Source organism: Equus przewalskii, chromosome 14 (assembly GCF_037783145.1).
Source record: "Equus przewalskii isolate Varuska chromosome 14, EquPr2, whole genome shotgun sequence".
In the NCBI taxonomy this organism is placed as follows: domain Eukaryota; kingdom Metazoa; phylum Chordata; class Mammalia; order Perissodactyla; family Equidae; genus Equus; species Equus przewalskii.
The window spans coordinates 65,971,492-65,992,387 of NC_091844.1; the positions used below are offsets into that span (position 1 = coordinate 65,971,492).

The 20,896-nt window shown below is 45.7% G+C and overlaps 1 protein-coding gene and 1 long non-coding RNA gene across 4 annotated transcripts in view; both read right to left on the reverse strand.

Annotated features, from left to right (window-relative positions):
- Positions 1-621: 621 nt before the first annotated feature.
- LOC139075582 (uncharacterized) lies at positions 622-5,663 on the reverse strand. Its single transcript, XR_011526144.1, has 3 exons — positions 5,600-5,663; positions 1,766-1,977; positions 622-956 (listed from the first exon to the last, which is right to left on the reverse strand). It is a non-coding gene; the product is annotated as an uncharacterized lncRNA (long non-coding RNA).
- Positions 5,664-6,017: 354 nt separating this feature from the next.
- The window catches only part of LBH (LBH regulator of WNT signaling pathway), a 37,941-nt gene continuing 23,062 nt past the window's right edge, over positions 6,018-20,896 (reverse strand). For all 3 annotated transcript variants that reach the window (XM_070572935.1, XM_070572936.1, XM_070572934.1), the window contains one exon: positions 6,018-8,629. In XM_070572935.1, the coding sequence (XP_070429036.1) occupies positions 8,441-8,629 (189 nt within the window). In that variant the 3' untranslated portion in view covers positions 6,018-8,440. The remainder of the gene's footprint in view (positions 8,630-20,896) is intronic.

Sequence of the window (20,896 nt, forward strand, 5' to 3'; positions counted from 1 at the left end):
ATTGTTGGTCGTCTGGTAGCTGCTGTCGTGGGTTCCAGCGGCAGCGAGCTTGCAGCGAGGATTTCCTGTGCAGCTTCCTCCTCCTCCCTCATGTGAGGTTCCCTCCCTCCTCCAGTGCTCACCAGGCAATTGCCAAGGGCTGCGTGGAGACTAACCCTGGCCTCGGAGGAGGCCAAGGGCATCATGGCCTTCCCTGGCTTGTCCCCCACAACAGCCACTCAGGCTCTGCCCTTGGGTGCCTCAGTCCCTTTTCCTCTGCGGGTGAAAGCCAGTTTTCCTAGTCGCCTCTCTCCCACCCTACAACTCTCTAAGGCAAAAGCAGTGCTTTCTAGAAAGCCAGGTTCACTAAGTCAGTGGCCCTCAAACTGTGTGGAGTGGGACCTACAGCAAGAAAAATATCTTTCAAGACCCAGTACACACATCCATACAGATGTAGGAATGAAACAGTTTCAGGGAACAACACGACCTTCCTGTGTCTGCTACACTCTGATTTCTTCTTGTTCTAATCTAGCCTTTTCTATTTGTTTTCTTTTTGAAATTCTGGTTGCAATCCACAAATTAATCCATTTCACAACCCAATAAGGATTCGTGAGTCAGTTTGAAAGATACTGCACCAGCTACCTCATTCTGGAGCGATCTCTCTTTTCTGGATGAAAGAAGGGCACTCGAGTTTAGAGGGGCCCTCAGAACCAGCCACTGCCCTGGTTTTGGAGTTATATCCACTTTACAGAAAAGGAAGCTGCGACTCAGACAGGTTGAGAAGCTTGTCCACAAAGTCAGCCATGGTGGGAGCATTTACACCATGGAAACCGGCAAATGCTGCAAATCAGGGCTTTTTTTTTCCCCCTTGGAGAGCCAGCTCTTACACATTTACCAGCACACCATTGACTCTAACCCTGCTCTTTCTGGTTCCAGAGTCAGTATATTTCAAAGCCCTTTAACCTCAGCTTCCTCATCTGTAAAAAAAAAAAAAAAACATTAAAAATGCCTACTTCATGGGAAAAAAATTATATCTATTGAGCACATTCTGGTAAGTATGAGGGACGACTGGAAGGAAATAAAAATGCAAATAATTGATTTGCCACTGTCATGGGATTTGAAAGATGAGGTCCCCAGATTCCACCATCTTATATAATTTCCATCATTGCCAAATGTAGTTTGTACAGAAAAAAGTTCTCTATAACAACATACACTGTGCAAAACTGTTGTGAGAATTAGAAGAAATGAAGATAAACCTCTAGCCTAGAGCTCTGTAAATGGTAGCAATATTAGAAAAGAGTGAATTCATGTTTTTCTGATTGGAAATGGCAAAGGAAGATTGCAAATGAACTGCATTTCAAAGTAGGATCTTCTACACAGGTAAATGGAGAGAAGGGAGCATTCTAATGAATATTCTGATTCGTAGACTAGGCCAACAAGCATCTCATACACTAATCACTAATTTTCAAAATTCTAGAATGAAGGCTCTACAGCCTCCAATTTATCCAGTGCCAGTGCAGTGGTGTCCCCTCCAACTGATGGATACTTCTGCCTGGTGACACCCAGAGAAGACTCTGAGCCTTAGGACAGTGTGGGCGCCAACGCTGGACAGTGGCCTTGGCCTGCCTGATAACCCCTCACATTCATTGCCATCTTGTCTCTAAGGCCACAAAGGAAAAGTCTGCGTCGTCATCATCATAGTTATGATAATAATGGCTGTATTAATCTCCTATTGTGGCTGTAACAAACTACCGCAAATTTAATGACTCAACATAAATTATCTTACCATTTTAGAAGTCAGAAGTCTGAAATGGCTGTCATTAGGCTAAAATCATGATGTTGGCAGGGCCGTGTCCCTTCCGGAGGTTTCTAGGAGAGTCGTTTCCTTGCCTTTTCTAGGGGTGCCTGCATTCCTTAGCTGGCAGCCGCTTCCTCCATCTTCAAAGCATTTCATCTTCAAATCTTCCTCTGACTCTGGCGCTCACTCACTGCCTCCCCCTTTCATTATAAGAACCTTGTAATTAGATTGGACTCAGCTGGATAATCCAGGATCTCCCAAACCAAGGTCGGCTAATTAGCAACTTTATTTCCACCTGCAACCTTAATTCCCACCTGCCGTGTAACATAACATACTTGCAGGTTCCTAAGATTAGGACACAGAAATCTTTGGGGTGGGGGGCATTACTCTGCCTACCACAATGGTTAACATTTTGAACACTTACCATGTGCCTGGTATAGTTCTAAGCACGTTACTAGTAATAATGCATTTAAACCTCACCACAGCTCCATGAGGTGGGTACCCATTTTACAGATGAGGAAAGTGAGGCACAGAGGAGAAGGATAACTTGCCCAAGGTAACACAGCTAGTAAGAGGCAGGGCTGAGCTGCAGATCCAGGAGTCTGATCTCAGATCCCATTCTCCTAGCCACAACCGCCCTTCAGTAATTGGAGGACAGATATACAAAATGAATTCTGCCTAATTTAATCCTCCTTTGACAACCCAGCAGCTCCTTCAGGATGTGACAGTGCCTCAGATCCATCAATATGGACTGCCATTTGCCACCAGTCAGCCAACTCTGGATGGGCTGACTGGTGGACTTCCATGGGCTGCTTCCTTCCCCAGTGGGGTTCTCATGATGAGCAACAGAGATTCTAAACTCCGCTCTGTGGTATCAGACTTCAGCTACTTCTCTTTCCCTCTACTCTCGCCATACTAGCTTCACAGACATTCCTCAAAAAAGTCAAGTCAATTTCTACCACAGGGCCTTTGCATTTGCTGTCACCCCACCTGGAATCTCTCCCCAATTTACACAAAGCTCAACCACCACTTCAAACAGGCCTCTGTCCTTGTTATTTTTATTTATTTATTTTATTTTTTGGTAAGGAAGATTGGCTCTGAGCCAACATCTGTCGCCAATCTTCCTCCCTTTTATTCCCCTTTTTTTCCCTCCCTAAAGCCCCAGCACGTAGTTGTACTTCCTAGTTGCAGGTCATTCCAGTTTCTCTATGTGGGATGCCTCCACAGCATGGCCTGATGAGCAGTGCACAGCTCTGTGCCCAGGATCAGAACCAGTGAACCGTGGGCCACTGAAGCAGGGTGTGTCACCTTAACCACTTGGCCATGGGGCTGGTCCCAGTGTCACCTTTTTAAACAGCAGCTGAGCTTCAGGCCCACTGTCATGGGAATTGTCTCCTCCTTCCCTCGCCAATATTCGGGGAGGGGGGGAGGGGTGGAGGGGAGGCATTGAATTCCTTTCTTCTCTCTGCTTTTCCCCCCTCATGGTGATGAACAAAAGGGGGCAGACTAAGGGGGTTGCGTTTGTGAGCAGGGAGGTGTCTTCACCTAGAAGCTCCCCTTGACTCTGGTGAACACAAAGGACCTGGAGCAAAAAGCAGGGAACAGAAGACCGGGGCCAGTTCCTTAGCCACCAGATCTTCAAAGGGAAGAGAGAAGAAAGTCTTGACTTGTGGAGCACCTTCTGAGCACTCGACCTTCCTACCCGTGTGCAGGAGGTGCTAGTCTTATCCCCATTCCACAGACGGGAACTGAGGATCCTGGACATTAAGAAACTGGCCTCAGATCATGTCTGGAGGGGCTGAGCAGGACGTGGATGCAAGCCAGCCTGAATAACACAGCAAATTCACCAGCTGCCGCCCAATGCTCCTCCTTTAGGGAGAGAAGAGGCAAACTGGGGTGGAGTGGGGGCTGTGTTGAAGGGATTGGTCAACTATGAAAAAGGATTTTTTTTTTCTGAATGAGTAGTTATTCTATTTAGAAGGTCACAAGGAGACAATGGGAGAAAGAAGTGAAGACTCAGGTTTGCGTCCCCCAGGAGACTTTTGTACAAGAATATCTGATTGTTCCAGTACCATTTGTTGAAAAGACTATCCTTTCTCTGCTGAGTTGCCTTGGCACCTTGGTCAAAATTCAGTCAACCACAGACGTGTGGGTCTATTTCTAGACTCTGTGCTGTTCTGTGGATCTGTGGTCTGTCTCAATTCCAATACCACACTGTTTTGGTTACTGTAGCTTTGTAGTAAGGTTTGACATCAACATTTGAGTCCTCCAACTTTGTTCTTCTTTTTCAAAGTTATTCTGATTATGCTAGGGCCTTTATATTTCCACATGAATTTCACAATCAGATCGTCAATTTCCGCCAAAAGGCTTGTTGGGATTTTGATTGTGTTGAATCTGTAGATCAACGATGTCTATTTGGAGAGAATGGACATCTTACCAACATCGCGTCTTCAGATCCATGGACATACTGTACCTCTCCATTTATGTAGATCTTATTTAATTTCTCTCAGCAGTGTTTTGTAGTTTTCGTTGAAAAGATTTAGCACATCTTTTGTCAGATCTATCCCAAAATTATTTATTTATTTTTTTATTGAAGATTAGCCCTGAGCTAACATCTGCTGCCAATCCTCCTCTTTTTGCTGAGGAAGACTAGCCCTGAGCTAACATCCATGCCCACCTTTCTCTACTTTATATGTGGGACGCCTGCCACAGCATGGCTTGACAAGCAGTGTGTAGGTCCACAGCTGGGATCCAAACCCTTGAACCCCGGGCTGCTGAAGTGAAACATGTGAACTTAACCACTGTACCACCGGGCTGGCCCTAGTAGTTTATATTTTTTGATGGTAAGTGGTATTTTAAATTTCAATTTCCAATTGTTCGTTGCTGCTATATAGAAATGCAGTCAATTTTTGTATATTGATTGATCTTAGATCCTGCAACCATGCTGAACTCACGCGTCAGTTCTAGTAGCTTTTCCTTTTTTCTTTTTTTAGATTTCATAGGCTTTTCTACATAGACAATGTCATCCGTGAATAAAGACAGTCATCTGAGAGGCTGTGTTCTAATAAACTCCATCCTCAGGCTGCAGAAGGAAATAGAGGGACAATCCAAGCTGAAGATGGTCGAGGCCAGCAAGTTACCCCACGGGAGCAGATCCATAGACCTAATGGTTCTGCTTAGGCTAATGTTACAATGGACTGACATTCTATTAACACCGGGGGACACCCTCAGTGTAGATCACTTGATTATCTATTCTCACCATGGTTATGAGCCCAGATGTAGGCTGACTAAAGGCAAAAATATCCAGCCTCGGGTTAGAAAAATGTCACCAACCCCGTCCACAAAGCACCACCTTCCCTCACTTCGACCTGCACGAAACTCCATCCCAGTCTCCAGGCCTTCCGTCTTGCCACTCCAGTCCCATCTCCATAGAGCCAGACGGCATAAACACGTAAGTGACAGCATTCCAGCCCTGCACGCAGAATAACACAATCCACCCTCCCCACCAGGCCTAAGCAGCCCTCTGGACTATTTCTTCCCCGTCTCCCCCAGCCAAGCTCGTGCCAAGCCTTCTCTCTGCGGGAAACATTCCCTCCACACACCCTGTTTTCCCTGCCTTCCACTCACCACATTTGTCGTTTAATTTTACATTAACACAGCACTAGGAGGGCTGGGACCACGGCTCTTTTGTTTATCCCAATGTCTTAACAATGCCTGAGAACTGCTCAGTTGAACAAAGTAAATGGTTTGAATGACTGCCGAGCTCTCTCCAGCTACATACCCCCTCATCTACTCACGCCCAGTCTTTGTGAAGGAACTTACCCTGTATCTCGGGTGTTTCTCTTCCCTTAGAAAGGTGGCTTAAAACTGTGGCCGCGTGTTAGAATCTCCTCAGATGATTCTAGAACATAGTAACACTTGGACCTTCCGGCAGCCCACAGAAATCCAAGTCTCTGGGGGTAGGACCCACGGATTTGTTTTTTTTTTTTAAGCTCTCTTGGTGATTCTGATGTGCATCCAGAGTTGAGACCTACCAGCATAGAAGGAAAGGCTGTTTTCATTCAGCCAGGGGAGAAAGAACCGTTGAGGGGCTCACCCCGGAAAGGCCAGCAGGTGGGCTATGTCAGGAACCCCACCCACCTCGACTTCCCCCAGCTCGGCCTCCTGCCAGAGCTGCAGCTTAGTCCTGGGCTCTGTTCATTCCAGTGGAGCAGGAAGAAAGCAGGAAACCAGACCAGAGTGGAAAGCATTTTCAAACTTTATTTACAACTGTCACAGTGACAAAAAGTAGTTTGGAAAAAAAAAAAATGCTAGTTTCTCCCTGAGCCTCAAAAAAGAACAGATAGAAGTTACAGGAGGTTCATCTTACAACAGGCATTTTTACTGAAATACTAGGGGTTTTTTTTCAATACGATCAGTTAGAAATACACACGTTACTTAAAAAAAAAAAAAAAATAGAGGAGGCCAGACAGGAGCTCAGCCATTTATCCAAGAGTGGCTGGGTTCCCCCAACAGGCTCACCGCTGAGGGTTCTGACTTCAGCTGTCAGCCTCTGGCCCACTCAGACTCCAAATGGTCATACAAAGGGGTCTAGCGACCAGCAAAAATAATAAACCACCTCCATAAACACACATATACACAAAGTAGATTTGTTATGCAGTTTACAAGCACGTTCCCATCACACGGCAAGACCAGGACAGATGATAGAGAGGAGCAGATGAGAGGGGGACACAGAAACACGGGATTTTAAAAGGCAAGACCCCATCCACAAAGGGAGGTGGGATGAGAATGCAGCTGTGGGGAAGGAGAGCGAGGAGACTCTGCAGCCAAAACAGAAGGAAAGGGAGAGCGCGCATGAGAGAGAAACCCCACAGTGCAGGCTGCAGGCCTCTCCGCCTTCCACAAGGAGCTGGAAGAAGTTATTGCCATTGGTGTGTAACACAAGCAAACAACACAGAGGGAGGGAGCAGGGGGCTGGGGTGAGCATCGGCTCCCCGGGACCAAATCCTGCTGACCGGCAACAGCACACCTTCATCTTTTGTCTTCCTGCCTCAACACTGCCCAGAGCCACACTGACCTTGAGGTATTAAATACATCTCTACACTCAAATTCAAAACCGGGGTCAACCTGGACCAACTGGACACCTGAGGGGACATGGTCGGTGCCTTGGCTCCAGGGAGGCTCTTGAGCCCACCTCTTGGCCACTCAGTCCTGCTCTGAGATGGAGCCGGTTTGAAGTGTGTCCTGCAACCTGCTGCACCACATGGTCCCTAACTATGACAAGAAGCTCTAAGTCCAAGGCTAGCTTTCTCATACAACAGCCCTTGCAGTGGACAGGTGGGAGGTGGGGAGGGGTGAGGACCACTGTTCAGTGCTCCCTCATCACACCGTCTTCCCACTGGCATCCAGGAACAACATGGGGAGAAGCCAGGGCTCTCAGGACACCCTTTGGTTTCAGACTTCGATCCCCAGGCTGCAATACAAGAGCCTCATCACCCGCATCCAAAATTCCCAGCTTAGCCAGCTCTCGGCACCTACGTTAAAGCTCACCTCCCCAACAATAAGCAGAAAAAGCCGCCTCTGCTCGCCACTCAGCTCCCACCAGAAAAACAGGCCACGCGCCCACAGGGGTGTGGCGTTCAGGCTGGCTGGAACCCACAGCACTCTGGGAACCACCTCTGCCTGACTGCCGTGGCCAGGGACCAGGCAGGGTGGCGGTAGGAGAAGGAGCGAGCAGCCTGGGAGAGCCCACCTGCTCTGCACTTCCACTCAGACTGGGGCAAGTCTGGGGAGCAGTTGGGGAGGGCCCTTCACGTGCAAGTGTCCACTTCAGGGGCAGCAACCAGGGTGGGAAGTGTTCTCACTACTCCAAAAGGGCCAGGGAGCAAAAAAGATAAATCAGGGGAGAGAAGCTCAAAAGCCCTGGCTCCTAAAACCCTCCCGGTTACCGCGGGTCCGTGAACACGCCACAGCGGGAGCACAGGGTCGGCAGAGAAGGAAAAGGGAGACCTTTTTCTCTCCTGCGCATCACCTCCAGCTGGCTTTGCAGGCAGCCAGTTTCCATGGCTCTCCTTTACCTGCCTCCCGGTATCAACACACCAGAAAAAAAGCAAAGGCAGCAGTGGGCGAAACCAGAAAGAGATGAAGACTCTGTTTTCTGATACCCCAGCAGCCAGAGAGAAGGCTCACTGGATACTTCCTGGCTGTACTTCTCTGCTCAATGTCTTCTTTAAAACGTGCATTTTCTCTTTCGTCTCGTGTTTGTTTTCTTACCCCAAATGTTCCTCGCTCGCTGTGCACAGCCCCTATGCCCCCCGCCCCCAGAGCCCACTGGAATCCCACCTCGGCCTCTAGCCTGCTTGAGTTCAGATAATGATCTCACAGGCGCACCCACTTCCCCACTTCCCCCACCCCTGCTCTAAGCAGCTTCCTTTCTCAGAAGGCCTTGCAAATTGTCGCAGAGGGCTCCACTGCCCGACACATTTCAAAAAAAGAAAAGAAAAGAAAAGAAAATCAACTCAGTGATTTGCAGGTGCAAAACGGAAGCCATCGTTTGACATTTTCAGAACTATTGTGGCTCACTCTCTTCTTCCATCATAATGGGAAAGAACAGTTCAGGTACAGATGCTGTCTGGCACGACCCCGTGGGAATTGGCGGGGACTCTACTGCTCCTTGCTCTCTTTCACCGTCTCTTCACAGTTGTCCTGCTCATCCTCCTGGACCAAGAACTCCTCAGGGGGCCACCGGAGCTCCCCGCTCTCTACCTCCCCCTCTGTGGGTTCCACCACAATGGAGGGGAGGCGGTCCTTCAGTTTGCAGCAGCGGTCGAAGTCTGACGGGTCGGGGAAGATCTGAAATAAAAGCAGAGCGAACACCGGTCACATACAGATCCAAGCAGAGAAATCCCATTCCTTCATCTCTCAGACACACAGAGAACTGAGCACCCGCTGTATGCCAGGGACGGCGCTCAGCCCTCGGGATACTCAGGGGCACAGGCAGGAGCCAGGGAGTAAATTCTGGGGCAACATAGGAAAGCATCCCTCCGCAGACTCGGACTCTACTCCTGAAGCTCAAAGTTTTCAGGGCAGCGCCACAGAGTCTAAACGGGGCTGTAGCTCTGTTTGTATTTTTTATTTTATTTTCAAATGAAAGACTTCAAAATCATGTCATCCACAGTAAATCACACCTCTATTTGCATCAAGCATTTTACTCAAGCAGTCCAAAGCAGACAACAGGTTCCACGACATGAAATTCTTCCCATGTCGATTATTGGCACCTAGTATGAGCCACTACCAACTGCTTTGCATATATAATTTTGAACCAACACAGACATGCTAAAGGACAGGTGTTGCTGTGCCATCTTTAAAAAATTTCAGGCTTGGAGAAGGAGGTTGCCTAAACCATACAGCCTGGAAATGAGAGGTGGTTGACTGAGATTCTAACCATGTCTGTTTGACTCCCATGCCCCAATGCCACCTGCCCCTCAAGCACATGGGTCCTATCTTGCTGCAACTGTAAAGTCAAGGCCAAATCAGGGTTGAGGGCGTGGCCCCAGCCACAGGCAAGCTGGGAACAAAACCCCAGGCTCCTTTTTCACCTGTGAACAACTCCTGGCTCCTGGACGGCTCTGCACCTGGAAGAGTCTGTTTCTCTTCCCAGAGTCCCGTCAACGAGGCTTGTTTTTTCAATGCCTACTGTGTGTCCTACCCAGAGCTGGGAGAAATCCCAAACCAGGCTATAAAATCGAGGGCCATGTCAGGCTCTGTGGATTCCCTTTGCACACACTGCCCTGTGACTACCGCTGACCCAATTCTTTGCTTAAGCTCTTAATCCGATGGGCTGCTGGCCCCTTGCCACTCACAGTCCTCAGTGACACACCGAGAGCCAGAGAGAGGAGTCTCTGTCTGGGACACGGGGGCTCACAGAATCACAGATGTCGAGAGCCACATGGCACCTTCAAGCCCATCTCTTCAAACCTCTCCATTTAATAGACCAGGAAACCATGGCCCAGAGGGGTCAGGAGAATTGCTCAAGGCCACACAGCTTGTTAATGACAAGAGAAAGGAAAGCAAAACCAGGAGTAGGTGGAGACACACACATGAAGAGATCCTGGGGCTTGCCTGAGCCTGGCTCAGCTCGAGACAGGCCCACGGCAGCAGACAGGTATCCTCTGTTCTCAGGAGGTAGGAGAAATGCTCTCCTACAAACTCAGGCCATCTCAACTTCCGTGGTGCCTAACCTTACTGCACCCCAACCCCAAGCAGTGCTGTCCCAGTCAAGTCACTGAGCACGTCACAGGCCACGTGAGGCTTCTGGGAATCACGGGCCTCAACAAAACCTCCCCAATCCCTGTAGACGAGTGATTATTAACCATTTATCCAATAAAGCCCGATTGCTGGGGATTAAGCCTTAAGCCAGCTGCACAACCAGGCATCATTAAAGACTTAACAAGGCTCATAAAAAGTATAGTAATAGCAGCCAGGAGGAAAACAAGCCGGGGAAGGGGTTTGGCTAGTGGGGTGAAAGGAGGCGTGGGGAAAGTTCACCCCTACTCCAGGCTTTCTCTTCCTGATGCGGCCAGCCCTGCAGTCCTACCCTTGGACTGTGCTCTGCTCACGGATCCACAGGTACCGATAAGGGAGAGGGTCTGGTGGCCTCTATGGGCCCCTCCTCACTTCTCCTCTTGTGGAGCTCAAGCCCCTCCCTGGGGGTGAGGACACAGGCAGCTTCCAAGCACAAGCTTTTGGGAGTGAGCGAGGGGAACCCCAACGCGTGGAAAGCACGCCCTGGTTGACAAAGCTCTTTCAGACATCACCTAGATCTGCTGTTTTCAGCATCTGTGCCTTTTGGAAAATGAATGGATGCCTCTGGGTCAACACACCCATTTCATAGATAGAAAACTGACCAGGGAGAGTGGGCAAGACTCTGAGCCCATTCAGCTGCTGGAGGCCCCAGTTTTAGGCACCAGGATGACCACCTGGGCTGCCAGGTCCAGAAGATAAGCTTCCCAGTCTGGACAGTTGTTCTAAATCCTCAGGACCCAAGACGGAGCTGTGAAACATCAGGAGGGGATGGACATCTGGCCCAGTACAGACCTGGGCCCTGCCTCTGCCCTCTGCCCTCCAGGCCAGGGCAGCGCCCACCCTGTGACTCCCTGCTGAGAGATGTGGCAACCGGATTCTAATGATGATCCCCCAAGCCCAGGAAGAGCAAAAGGGACAAGAAGCAGCAAGGCCGGCAGAAGGACGAGGAGGACGGTAAGGGCGGAGAGTCCGTGATTTCATTTCAGGCTGGGAATAGGTCTTTAGCTAAAATTAGAGGAAAAAATGTTAAAATGATAATGATGATGATTATAGAAGATATGCCAGGGACATTTTCTGAGTGGCATCTCAACCTTTACAATAATCCCATGAAGTATGTAGTGGTGTGATCCCCATCTTATAGATGAGGAAACTGAAGCACAGAGAGGGCAGGTGACTCGCTTAAGGCCACAGGCTAGGAAGCAGTTAAATGGAGACCCAAACTCAGATGTATAAGACTCCCAATGAGCCATTCATTTGATGACACGTTGTGTCAAGCCAGAGACCCCACTCTCTCTATGTCCTTGACATCAACTGTATACCTTACCAATCCTCTCAACCACCTGTGCCTCGGTTTCTCTTTTTGAGAAGCGAAGTGACCTTCTTGTCTCACTGGATAGGTACAAGGTTTTGGCAAATACAAAGATAAAACGCTTTGAGGACATATGCTAAATTCGAACTGGCATGTCCTCTTTGGAGCCGTTTCAACAGGACAACGGTAAGTGATCTGCAAGCAAGAGGCAGCGGTACTAATACAGTAATTAAAATAACTCCAAACAATGCCTTTCATACCCAGAGTGGCACAATTAAGTCTTTTAAGTCCTTGGGGGAAGTCTGAGCATTGAACTTCTGATACTGCTTAGCTGCCAGAGAACTTTGCTCCTGGAATTACTCAAAGCAGGTGCCATTAAAATTTTCCTTTTACAAAGCCTGTTAATTGCATTTTAAAAAAGAACTATAATCATCTAACCCATCAGAGATTTTATTTTATTATCAGATAACGTCAATTTATGCCTCTGAAGATGGTAGCTTTCTCCACAGACAAACAAGATGCACCCAGAACCAAACAGCTTCTCATTTCCTTACACGCAGACAGAAAGCCTCGCAAAGTGTTGCTGAGTATTTTGCCAGCACAATCTTATCTCCAACAGCTGCTTAAGAGGCTGACCCTAAGGAGGTCAAGATTTTTCCACTAAGTCATGCTTTTTAATCATCTAGGCAGCAGAAAAATGAGAGGTTGCAACTGCAATTTGAAGGGGTGGGGAAGGCAGTGGAAAAAAGGACTCAAGTCAGACTTGCCAAGCACATGACAGGTACAGTTGATGCGGCAGGCCAGCCCAGTATGCTGTTTGCCTGCAGGAGCTGGCAGGGAATAAAGAACTGCCCCTGTTCCAAAAGGAAACTGCTTCTGGTTAAACCTCTTACACCAAAGAGCCCTTTCTCGCTGGATGGAGAAAGGAAAAAAAAAATCTTTTTCTCTTCTCTCTTCAGCAAAGGCTCATCTCCAAGAGTCCAGAAAGGAAGATAGGGAGGCTCTGAGAAGCATTTCCCACCCACACCCCCAGGGCAGGGCAGATCTAGAAGCATCCATCCCACACTGGGATTCCCTCAGCCCTGCCCCTTCCTCTCTCTGCCAACACTGGACTGCACATCCAGCTGTCACCTTTGGCTGCCAGGGCTCATGGCTTGGATGAAACTAATAGACACCAAGTCCCTCCTTTGCAAATGGAGTGAAGTCTTGAAGATCAAACACATCAAGAAGATCCTAGGTCCCTCATGTCCCCTGTGTAGGAATAGCAGGCATTCAAACTTGGTAATGGTGAAATTTATAGAACACATTTCTTCAGAGGCATCCTTTGCCAGGTGGCCTTCAAACCCAACAGGCCCTGACGTTCGGGGAACTCAAATGAGTTCACTGGAAAGGTCAAGGGAGCTTAGGACCTTCTAGGGGGAAGAAATGGTCTGTGTGATATAGTTTGGATGCCAATATACTGGAATTTCTGGTTGTATAGATCTGAGCTGTCCAATAGAACTTTCTGCGATAATGGAAATATTTTCTATCTGCACTGTCCAACAGTAGCCACTAGCCGCATGTGGCTACTGAGCACTTGAAACGAGGCTAAAACTTTTAATTTTCTTTAATTTTTATTAATATAAATTTATATGATATATGTAAATATAATATAAAATTAAATAGCTACATGTGGCCAGTGGCTACCACATTGGACAGCGCAAATAAATGGTTAAGTATGAGGAGAATGAAAGCAGGATTGTCCAGGAAAACTCAGGATGTTTGGTTGATGGACCCACGTGGGCAGCCTCAGAGCAGAGAAGTCTGGGGTTGAGTGTGAGCTCCTGCAGATGAGAAATTAGTCAATAGTCTCTTTGCTTAAGTATAAAAGTTGCCGGTCAGTCAGCTCCCATTTCACTCCTGGAGGGGAACTGAAAGGTAATACCAGGGCTCCAAAGGCCTGAAATTTGGGGGCCTAGCTATCAACTGTCTGCCTCTATGCCAGGTGACCTAAACCTGGCTGCCTCTGGGGTGGGGACAAGAGAGAGATGTCTGGCACCTAGGATGGAAAATGTGAGCGATTCTGGTTGGAGCAGCCCTGCCCTGTGTGTGTGCATCCCTTAGCCGTCATCCCTGACAAAGGACCCGAGCTGGCCACAAAGAGGGAGGAGGGCTCCGCAAAGAGCTGAGAGACGCTAATAGGGAAAGCGGACACCAGCAGGTGGAGGAGATGAAAGGTGGTTAACTGGACACAAAGGGCTAATTACTAGCTCTGCAAGCTGAGACCTCGGCAGCTGAGACATCCTGCTCCTCTTTGCTGGGGTGGAACAGAGGAAAGAGGCATGCTAGGGTAGGGTGGAGAGGGGAGGTCAGGCAGAGGGCCTGAGATGAATAACCAGGTAGCTCCCCAAGGCACTGAGAGGGATCTGCTTCAGCATACAAAACCACACGGTGAGCCTCTCCCCTCTCTGGTTCCAAAGGGAAAAAAATCAACCTCAAACTTGCTATGGAAAATCACCACTCCCACAGGTAGACCTGGAGTCTGAAAGACCTGGCTTTTACCTTGCCCCCATGTCGTCTTATCTTTACGACCGTAGTCAAGTCATTTTAACCTCTCTGAGCCCCAGCTGCCTCCTGAGTTAAACGAGGAAGGAATTTCCATTTTACAGTATTATTGGAGGGATTACAGGATGCTGCACGTGGGGTGCCAGCACAGAACCCAACAGGCTCAGAGATATGCAGGCCCATCCTCCTCCTGTCCTCATCTATACATTGGGATTAATCCCAATTCCCATCTTGTATGGCTTTGGAGTTCTGAAAACTTTAAATTCCTGATGACGATTCTTATTAGATAAAGCTGGGGTCCCTAAGGAGCATTTAGAATAAGAGACCAGAAAGTCAATAGCTGTGGCTTGGGACAGGAGCAAATTAGCATTCCTAGGCTTGTGCTCACAAATCCTAGGCCAGGTTCTTTGGAGAAATGGTTGCAACTTCATCACTTCCCTGCAGTGCCTCTGTTTTCCCAGGGCATGGGTTAGGCCAGCTGGAAGGGAAGCCACTGCTTTGTCCTGACCCCAGTCTTTCAATGGCAGCCCCTGCAACTAGAGGTCTTCCCATTACACACCTCCCCCTCAGCCCACTCCAGGGCCTGCCACCTGGGTAAGTCAGACCCTGTCCTGCCCCTCAGCTTCCCGAAGTCTGGAGTTCTTATTTTTCCTGGAGAACAACAATGGATTGGCTTTGTGTGTTTATTCCTTCCTAGGAGGAGCTGGTTTATAACAATAGGCAGATCTCTACCAGCATCCTGCTCTGCCAAGGGCTGAATGAATGAGCAGCAGCTAATTCAAATGAAAAGTACACCCTGTTTTTTGTCCTCTAACAACATGTGAAGGCAAGAAACATGTTCTTTGGAATTCTTGCCTCCCACTATTTTATCATCATCATCACCATCATCATCATTATTATTATTTGTATTTTACTGACTTTTCAAAGTGAAATGTGGCTGGTAAGAACAGAAAGAATTATAGCAAAGGGGCAGAGTGGCTACTGTCTGGATTCAGAGAGGGAAGAACATTCTCCAGTCTCCATTTGGATGCTAGTCACCTTATTCTCCATCCTTGAGACTCTTACCTAGCTCAAATCTGCCCTGGACCGGGACTGTGGGGTATCCACCTCACCCACTCCTAGCCTTCTCTGCTGTCTCTAATCCTATAAGAGACTTGAGCAGAGATTTGTGGCTTTATAACAACTGTTGGTTCTCCTTCCTTTGGATTAAAGAAGTTTAAGCCTCCAGCCTTGAAACTTAAAAGAAAAGGAAATCCTCTGGATAAACACCATCTTTCATAAACATCTCGCAAACACACACCCATCCTGCAAGTCAAGACTTCCAAATTCCATTAATTAGCACTAATTGCTACTATCTCTGAGCCCAGCTGACGGGGCTTTTGGAATGTTAGAGAATATTTCTCAAAGTTCTCCAGGGCAGTAGATCTGGCATAAGTGATTTCAAATACCCACATCCTATCAACTATGTCATCACTGCCCTTTGGAGAAAAGATATGCCTCCCAGTCACCTCTGGGCCTCTAGGGATGACAGCTCCCTTTCTCCATCCTCCTCTATTGGTACTACCCAAATGTCCCATAGTCACACCTCCTCTCTCTCAGAAAGCCCAGACTGACACGGCTACCATTTCCAACCATTCCCTCATTCTTTGTTTTGGAGACGAAAATTTTGGATATTTGGCCTGGTCCCACCACCTTCTCGTCCTTTTCTGGAGTTCCCTTCCTACTCCCTACCACATGGCTTCCAAACCCATCCTTGTACAGAAACAACTCTTTCGAGTCTCTAAGGACTTCATTACAGCCCTGCCCCATGGCCTTTGCTCAGCCCTCAGTCACCACCTCCTCTGCAGCACACTACCAGACCAGTCAGCCTACTTCATGCCTTAGGCTCTCTCCTGATTCTCATGACACTTCTCAGGTCCACCTGACCTGTCTAACCTCATCTTCTCTGTGCCTTCCCTGGACTCAATGTCACCCTAGGCTTTTCTTCAGACTCAGGCAGCTTTCTGGCTTCACCTGTCCATCTCAGACTGAGGATTCCCCAATCTGTAGCTGAACTTCCACATTTCCCACCATCTGTGAAACGTCCCCACTTGGATGACGTCCATCACCTCCAACTCACCTTGTCCCAAAGTGAGGTCATCAGCTAACTTATCTGTCTTTAAGTTGAAAACCTTTTAAACTCCCAAACAGGAAGCCTTGCTTGATAGTAGGTCTTGTAAAAGAGACCTGGAGACTTCAGTTGATCATAACTGCAGTATTGACGCTAAAACACTGAACAAACAGGGCTCTATTCCTGCAGCTCCATCATCTCATGGAGGCCGTCTATACCAAGGGGGAGGTGATGGTCCTGCTGTCCTCTGATGAGACATATTCTGTTCAGTCTAGAGTAGTGGTTCTCAAAGCTCAAATCCCAAGTTCCTCTCAGGGAGGGAGTATCCATGGAGTTAAAATATTTTCTTAATAATACTAAGATCTTATTTGCTTTTTTCCCTGTGTTGACACTTGCACTAATGGTATAAAAAGCAACAGTGGGTGAAATTGCTGGCACCTTAGCAAGAATTAATGAATGCAGTGGCAGCACACTGTACTTATAGTCACTATATTCTTCACCACCTCACACTCACAATTTTTAAAAAACTTAATGTCCTTGATGAAGCAGTAAAAATTAATTTGTATTAAATATTAACTCAAGTATATGTTTTTTCAATGTTTTATGTGACAAAATGGAAAGTCAGCATAAAACACTTCTGCTACATATCAAAGCACAATGGTTGTCTCGAGGAAAAGCACTTACGTGATTGAGTTGCAAGCTGAACTAGCCACTTTTTCCATGGAACAGCATTTTTACTTGAAAGAATGACTGACCAACCAACTACAGTTATTCAGACTTGGGTATTTGGCACACATGTTCTCAAAAATGAACAAAACGAGCCCGTCACCTCAAAGAAGATGACTGATGGTATTTGTTACCAATGATAAAATTGAGCTATCAAGCAAAAATTAGAACTTTGGAAAACTTGTATCAGCCACCACAAGCTTAACAGTTTCCTAATACTTGAAGAATTTCTCATGAGACCAGTGGAGATACTAGCAAATGTAATTTTTTGATATTATATAATGAAATGTGTCAACATCGGGAAGATCTGTATAATTCAGTGAACCTGTATTTCCAAATGATCAATGTACCACATTACAAAACCATTCGTGGGTAAGAGATTCATTCAAAGTGCAGGATGGACAAATGGATTTTAATGTAAGAGTACAAAAAGTTCATTGATATGGTTTCAGATTCCACGTTGCCCCTAACCTGTAAGAAACTACCACTTGTCGAGTTTTGGTGAAATAGCAAAGAAAAATATCTGAAAAGGCTATTAAAATATTTCTTCCATTTCTAACTACACACCTGCATAGGCCAGATTTTCTTCATCTACTTGAACCAACACCTATCACAACAAATTGAATGCAGAAGCTGATATGAGAATCCAGCCATCTCCTGTCAAGCCAGCTATTTCACAGATTTGCAAAAATGTAAAATAATGCCTTTTCTCACTAAACTTTTTTTGTTTTGGAAAATATATTTATTTTTATTAAAAAGTGTTATTTAAACCAACCTGTAATGGTTTTATTGTTATTTTAAAGGAATTAATAAATAAAAAATGTAAACACTGTCTTAATATCAAAAGATATAACCTACATAAGCAAATATTTCTGGGCTCCTAAATAATTTTTATAAAACGTAAAAGGGACTGAGATGAAAAAGTTTGAAAACCTCTGACCTAGGGAAAAACTAGTCCCTGGAAGATGACCACATAAGTCAAGGTAGAAAGACAATATATTTTAAAACTGGAAAAGATCTGAGGGGAACATAAAGGGTGCCTTCAAATATCTGAAGGGCTGACATGAAGAAGAGAGCAGATTTTTTTAACTCCCAGGGGCTAACGTAGGATCAGGATGGAGAATTTCACTTCATTACACAACATTCCAACAAAAATGATAGAAACAACTCTCTCCATCGTAGACGGGGAAAATCAAGGCCCAAAGAGGTGATGTGAGTTGTCTGAGATGACACAGATAGCGGCAAAGCCAAGATTAGAAACCAGTTATCCAAATTCGTAGTCCATAATCCTGCTGTGCTGAGAGGCTCTGAGCTCTATGTCACTGGCAGCGGCCAAAGAACATCTAGGTGACCCCATGCCAAACTACTGTAGAATGCATTCTAACGTCTGATGGGAGACTGGCCCAAGCTCAAAGGTGCCCTCCACTCTGAGATGCTATGGTGCCACATTTTGATTCCAAGGAGAGAGGATCTATCTGTCCATGATCTCCAAACTTTTTGTTTGTGTACTCCCTGAAAGAATTTTGAAAAACTGTGTCTCCTTTCATATGTTTTTAAACTGACACATAAAACTTCTGAGATATTATAAATATTAATATTTTAAAATAAAAATTATATACCACTCTTTTAAATATACTCAACAGCTTATAAATACTATAGCAACTTGATATCACTCATCACCTAGTAAAAAATCTCATGAACAAGCTCTTATGTCAAATCTTATTCCTTTCTCTACTTAAAACTCTATTTCCATTCTACTTCTCCATAGAATCTTATCTTAATATATTTTTATGCTTGAAAGTTTTTAGTCATTAGCTTTTTTTATACTTCCCTACAATAGAAAGATGTATTTACATATATAAATCGACAGTTAATGTTTTTATGTCCTGTGACCCTAAGGCTTGTTAGTAAAAAAAAAAAAAAAATCTGGATTGACATTACAGCTATTAGTTTATAACTGATCAGTAAACACACCACAAATAATTTTTAAACACAAAGGTAATTTTCTTGATTGGTCTTAATGTGATAGATAAGTGGCATTTATGGAGCTTCCTAGACAGTAACGTTTTGAATGGTCCATTTGTTTCATGCCCCAAAGGTTTCTATACCCTGGGAAAAGGCACCTTAAAAGATTCAGGCTGGCGAGAGGCAGGCCCTACTCTTATAAAGGGGAGTGGGGCAATCTCGACAGGAAAGGTAGGAAAAGAAAATTGGTGAAGCCTGTCTTCAGGAAATGCAATTTTAGAAAAGCCAACCAAAGGAAGCTGAAGATGTGGAAATTGATTTCCCGAAAATACTCTGCTGTCACATCCCTTGGAAAGTTTCTGTGAACCCCAGGGGCAGCTGAACTCCAGTTTCAACGCTTTGTTTAAACGTGAAGTGGTAGACACAAAGAAGCATTATTAAGAAGTATTTTGGTGTGAAAACTTCCAATATTACGATGCCAAGGAAAACAGCCAGGAAGGATCCTGTTGCTTCAATTGCAATATCTGAGAGGACAAATGACCAAAGAAATTCAGGAATCATAATCTAGTATTCGCTGATCTTTAAGAATGCTTCCATCTAATATGTTCAACTCTTGAAGAAAAAGAGTCCCTCATCTAACAACAGTGACACCAGCCTCAGGAAGTCAGACACCAGCGTCATTATTCCTTCATGTCCACATACACATTATGGCTCAACTATATTTTTTGTTTACTCACTTGTTTAAAATATATTTTTTTTAAAAATAAAATTCTATCACTACATAAATAAAAAACGAACATTACTTGTCATAGGTAATACATAAAATACCATAAAAATACACTATGTCTGTGTAACACCTAAATTAACTTCGTAACCACCAGCAGTACGTGGTCCTCCTGGAATATTGGCCTAGGCTATTTACTTGTTTCAAAGAACCTGGAGCCTTGCAGGGTTGTTGGGTAGAAGGCCCTCGGTACTGGGCCCAAGACTTCAATCATGTTCAGATCTACTTCTAAGAGCCCAGTCCATCCTTGATTCCAGGAAAGCAATATCTCTAAACCATGACCATTCCATGAGCCAGACCTGGAATCCCAGGAAAACCAAGATGGCTCAGGGGACTAAAGGTGCATCTGTCCAACTTTCATGGGTCTCCAGGCTGAGGTGACTTCACTTGTCTTCTTCAAGGTCACACAGTGCTCCAATGTCATTAATAGAATAAAGGAGACAAGTAGGGCAATCGTCGACCCATATACATTCGTAATCCACAGAGCGTGTCAACATACCCACCACGCTACAAGAATATGATCACCAGCTATTTTGCAATGCTGGCTAAATGTTGCCTAAACATCATCAATTGCTATCATCTCTTCTCAAAATAAGCAATTAACAAACTAGAGGAAGATATATAACATCTCCTAAACACTTTAAAATAACCAAACACCTTTCTGACTCTATCCACAGAGCTCCTCCATTATCCCATCTCCCTAGAATTTATACCCCTGAGATTCTATTTGCCAGAGCTTTCAATGCTGGGAGCTCCTATTTTGAAAAACTCTTTTATTTGTTTTCTGTTTTTAAGGTAATATATAATCAAGAGGCTTAATGATGTTGAATCTCTTTGAATCAGCAATTCTACTTCCAGGAATTTATTCCAAGGAAACAAATCAGACCTGTGCAGAGATTTATGTAAAATGATTTTCAGAGCAGTGTTCTTTATAAAAACAAAATATGCCACAACCTAAATATTCAGCAATAAGAAGTGGTACATAATAAAATGAAATGCCATTTTATAAAGAAAATCAAATAACAGGAACATAGTCACAATATTTTTTTTTTTTTGAGGAAGATCAGCCCTGAGCTAACATCTGCTGCCAATCCTCCTCTTTTTGCTGAGGAAGACTGGCCCTGAGCTAACATCTGTGCCCATCGTCTTCTACTTTCTATGTGGGACGCCTATCACAGCATGGCTTGCCAAGAGGTGCCATGTCCACATCCAGGATCCAAACTGGCAAACCCCGGGCCACCAAAGTGGAACATGCGCACTTAACCACTAGGCCACCGGGCCAGCCCATTATAGTCAGTGAAAACAAGATTCACTACAGTATATACAGTATTATCTCAACTTCATAATTTTAAAGGTAAATGCATAGAAAAATACTGG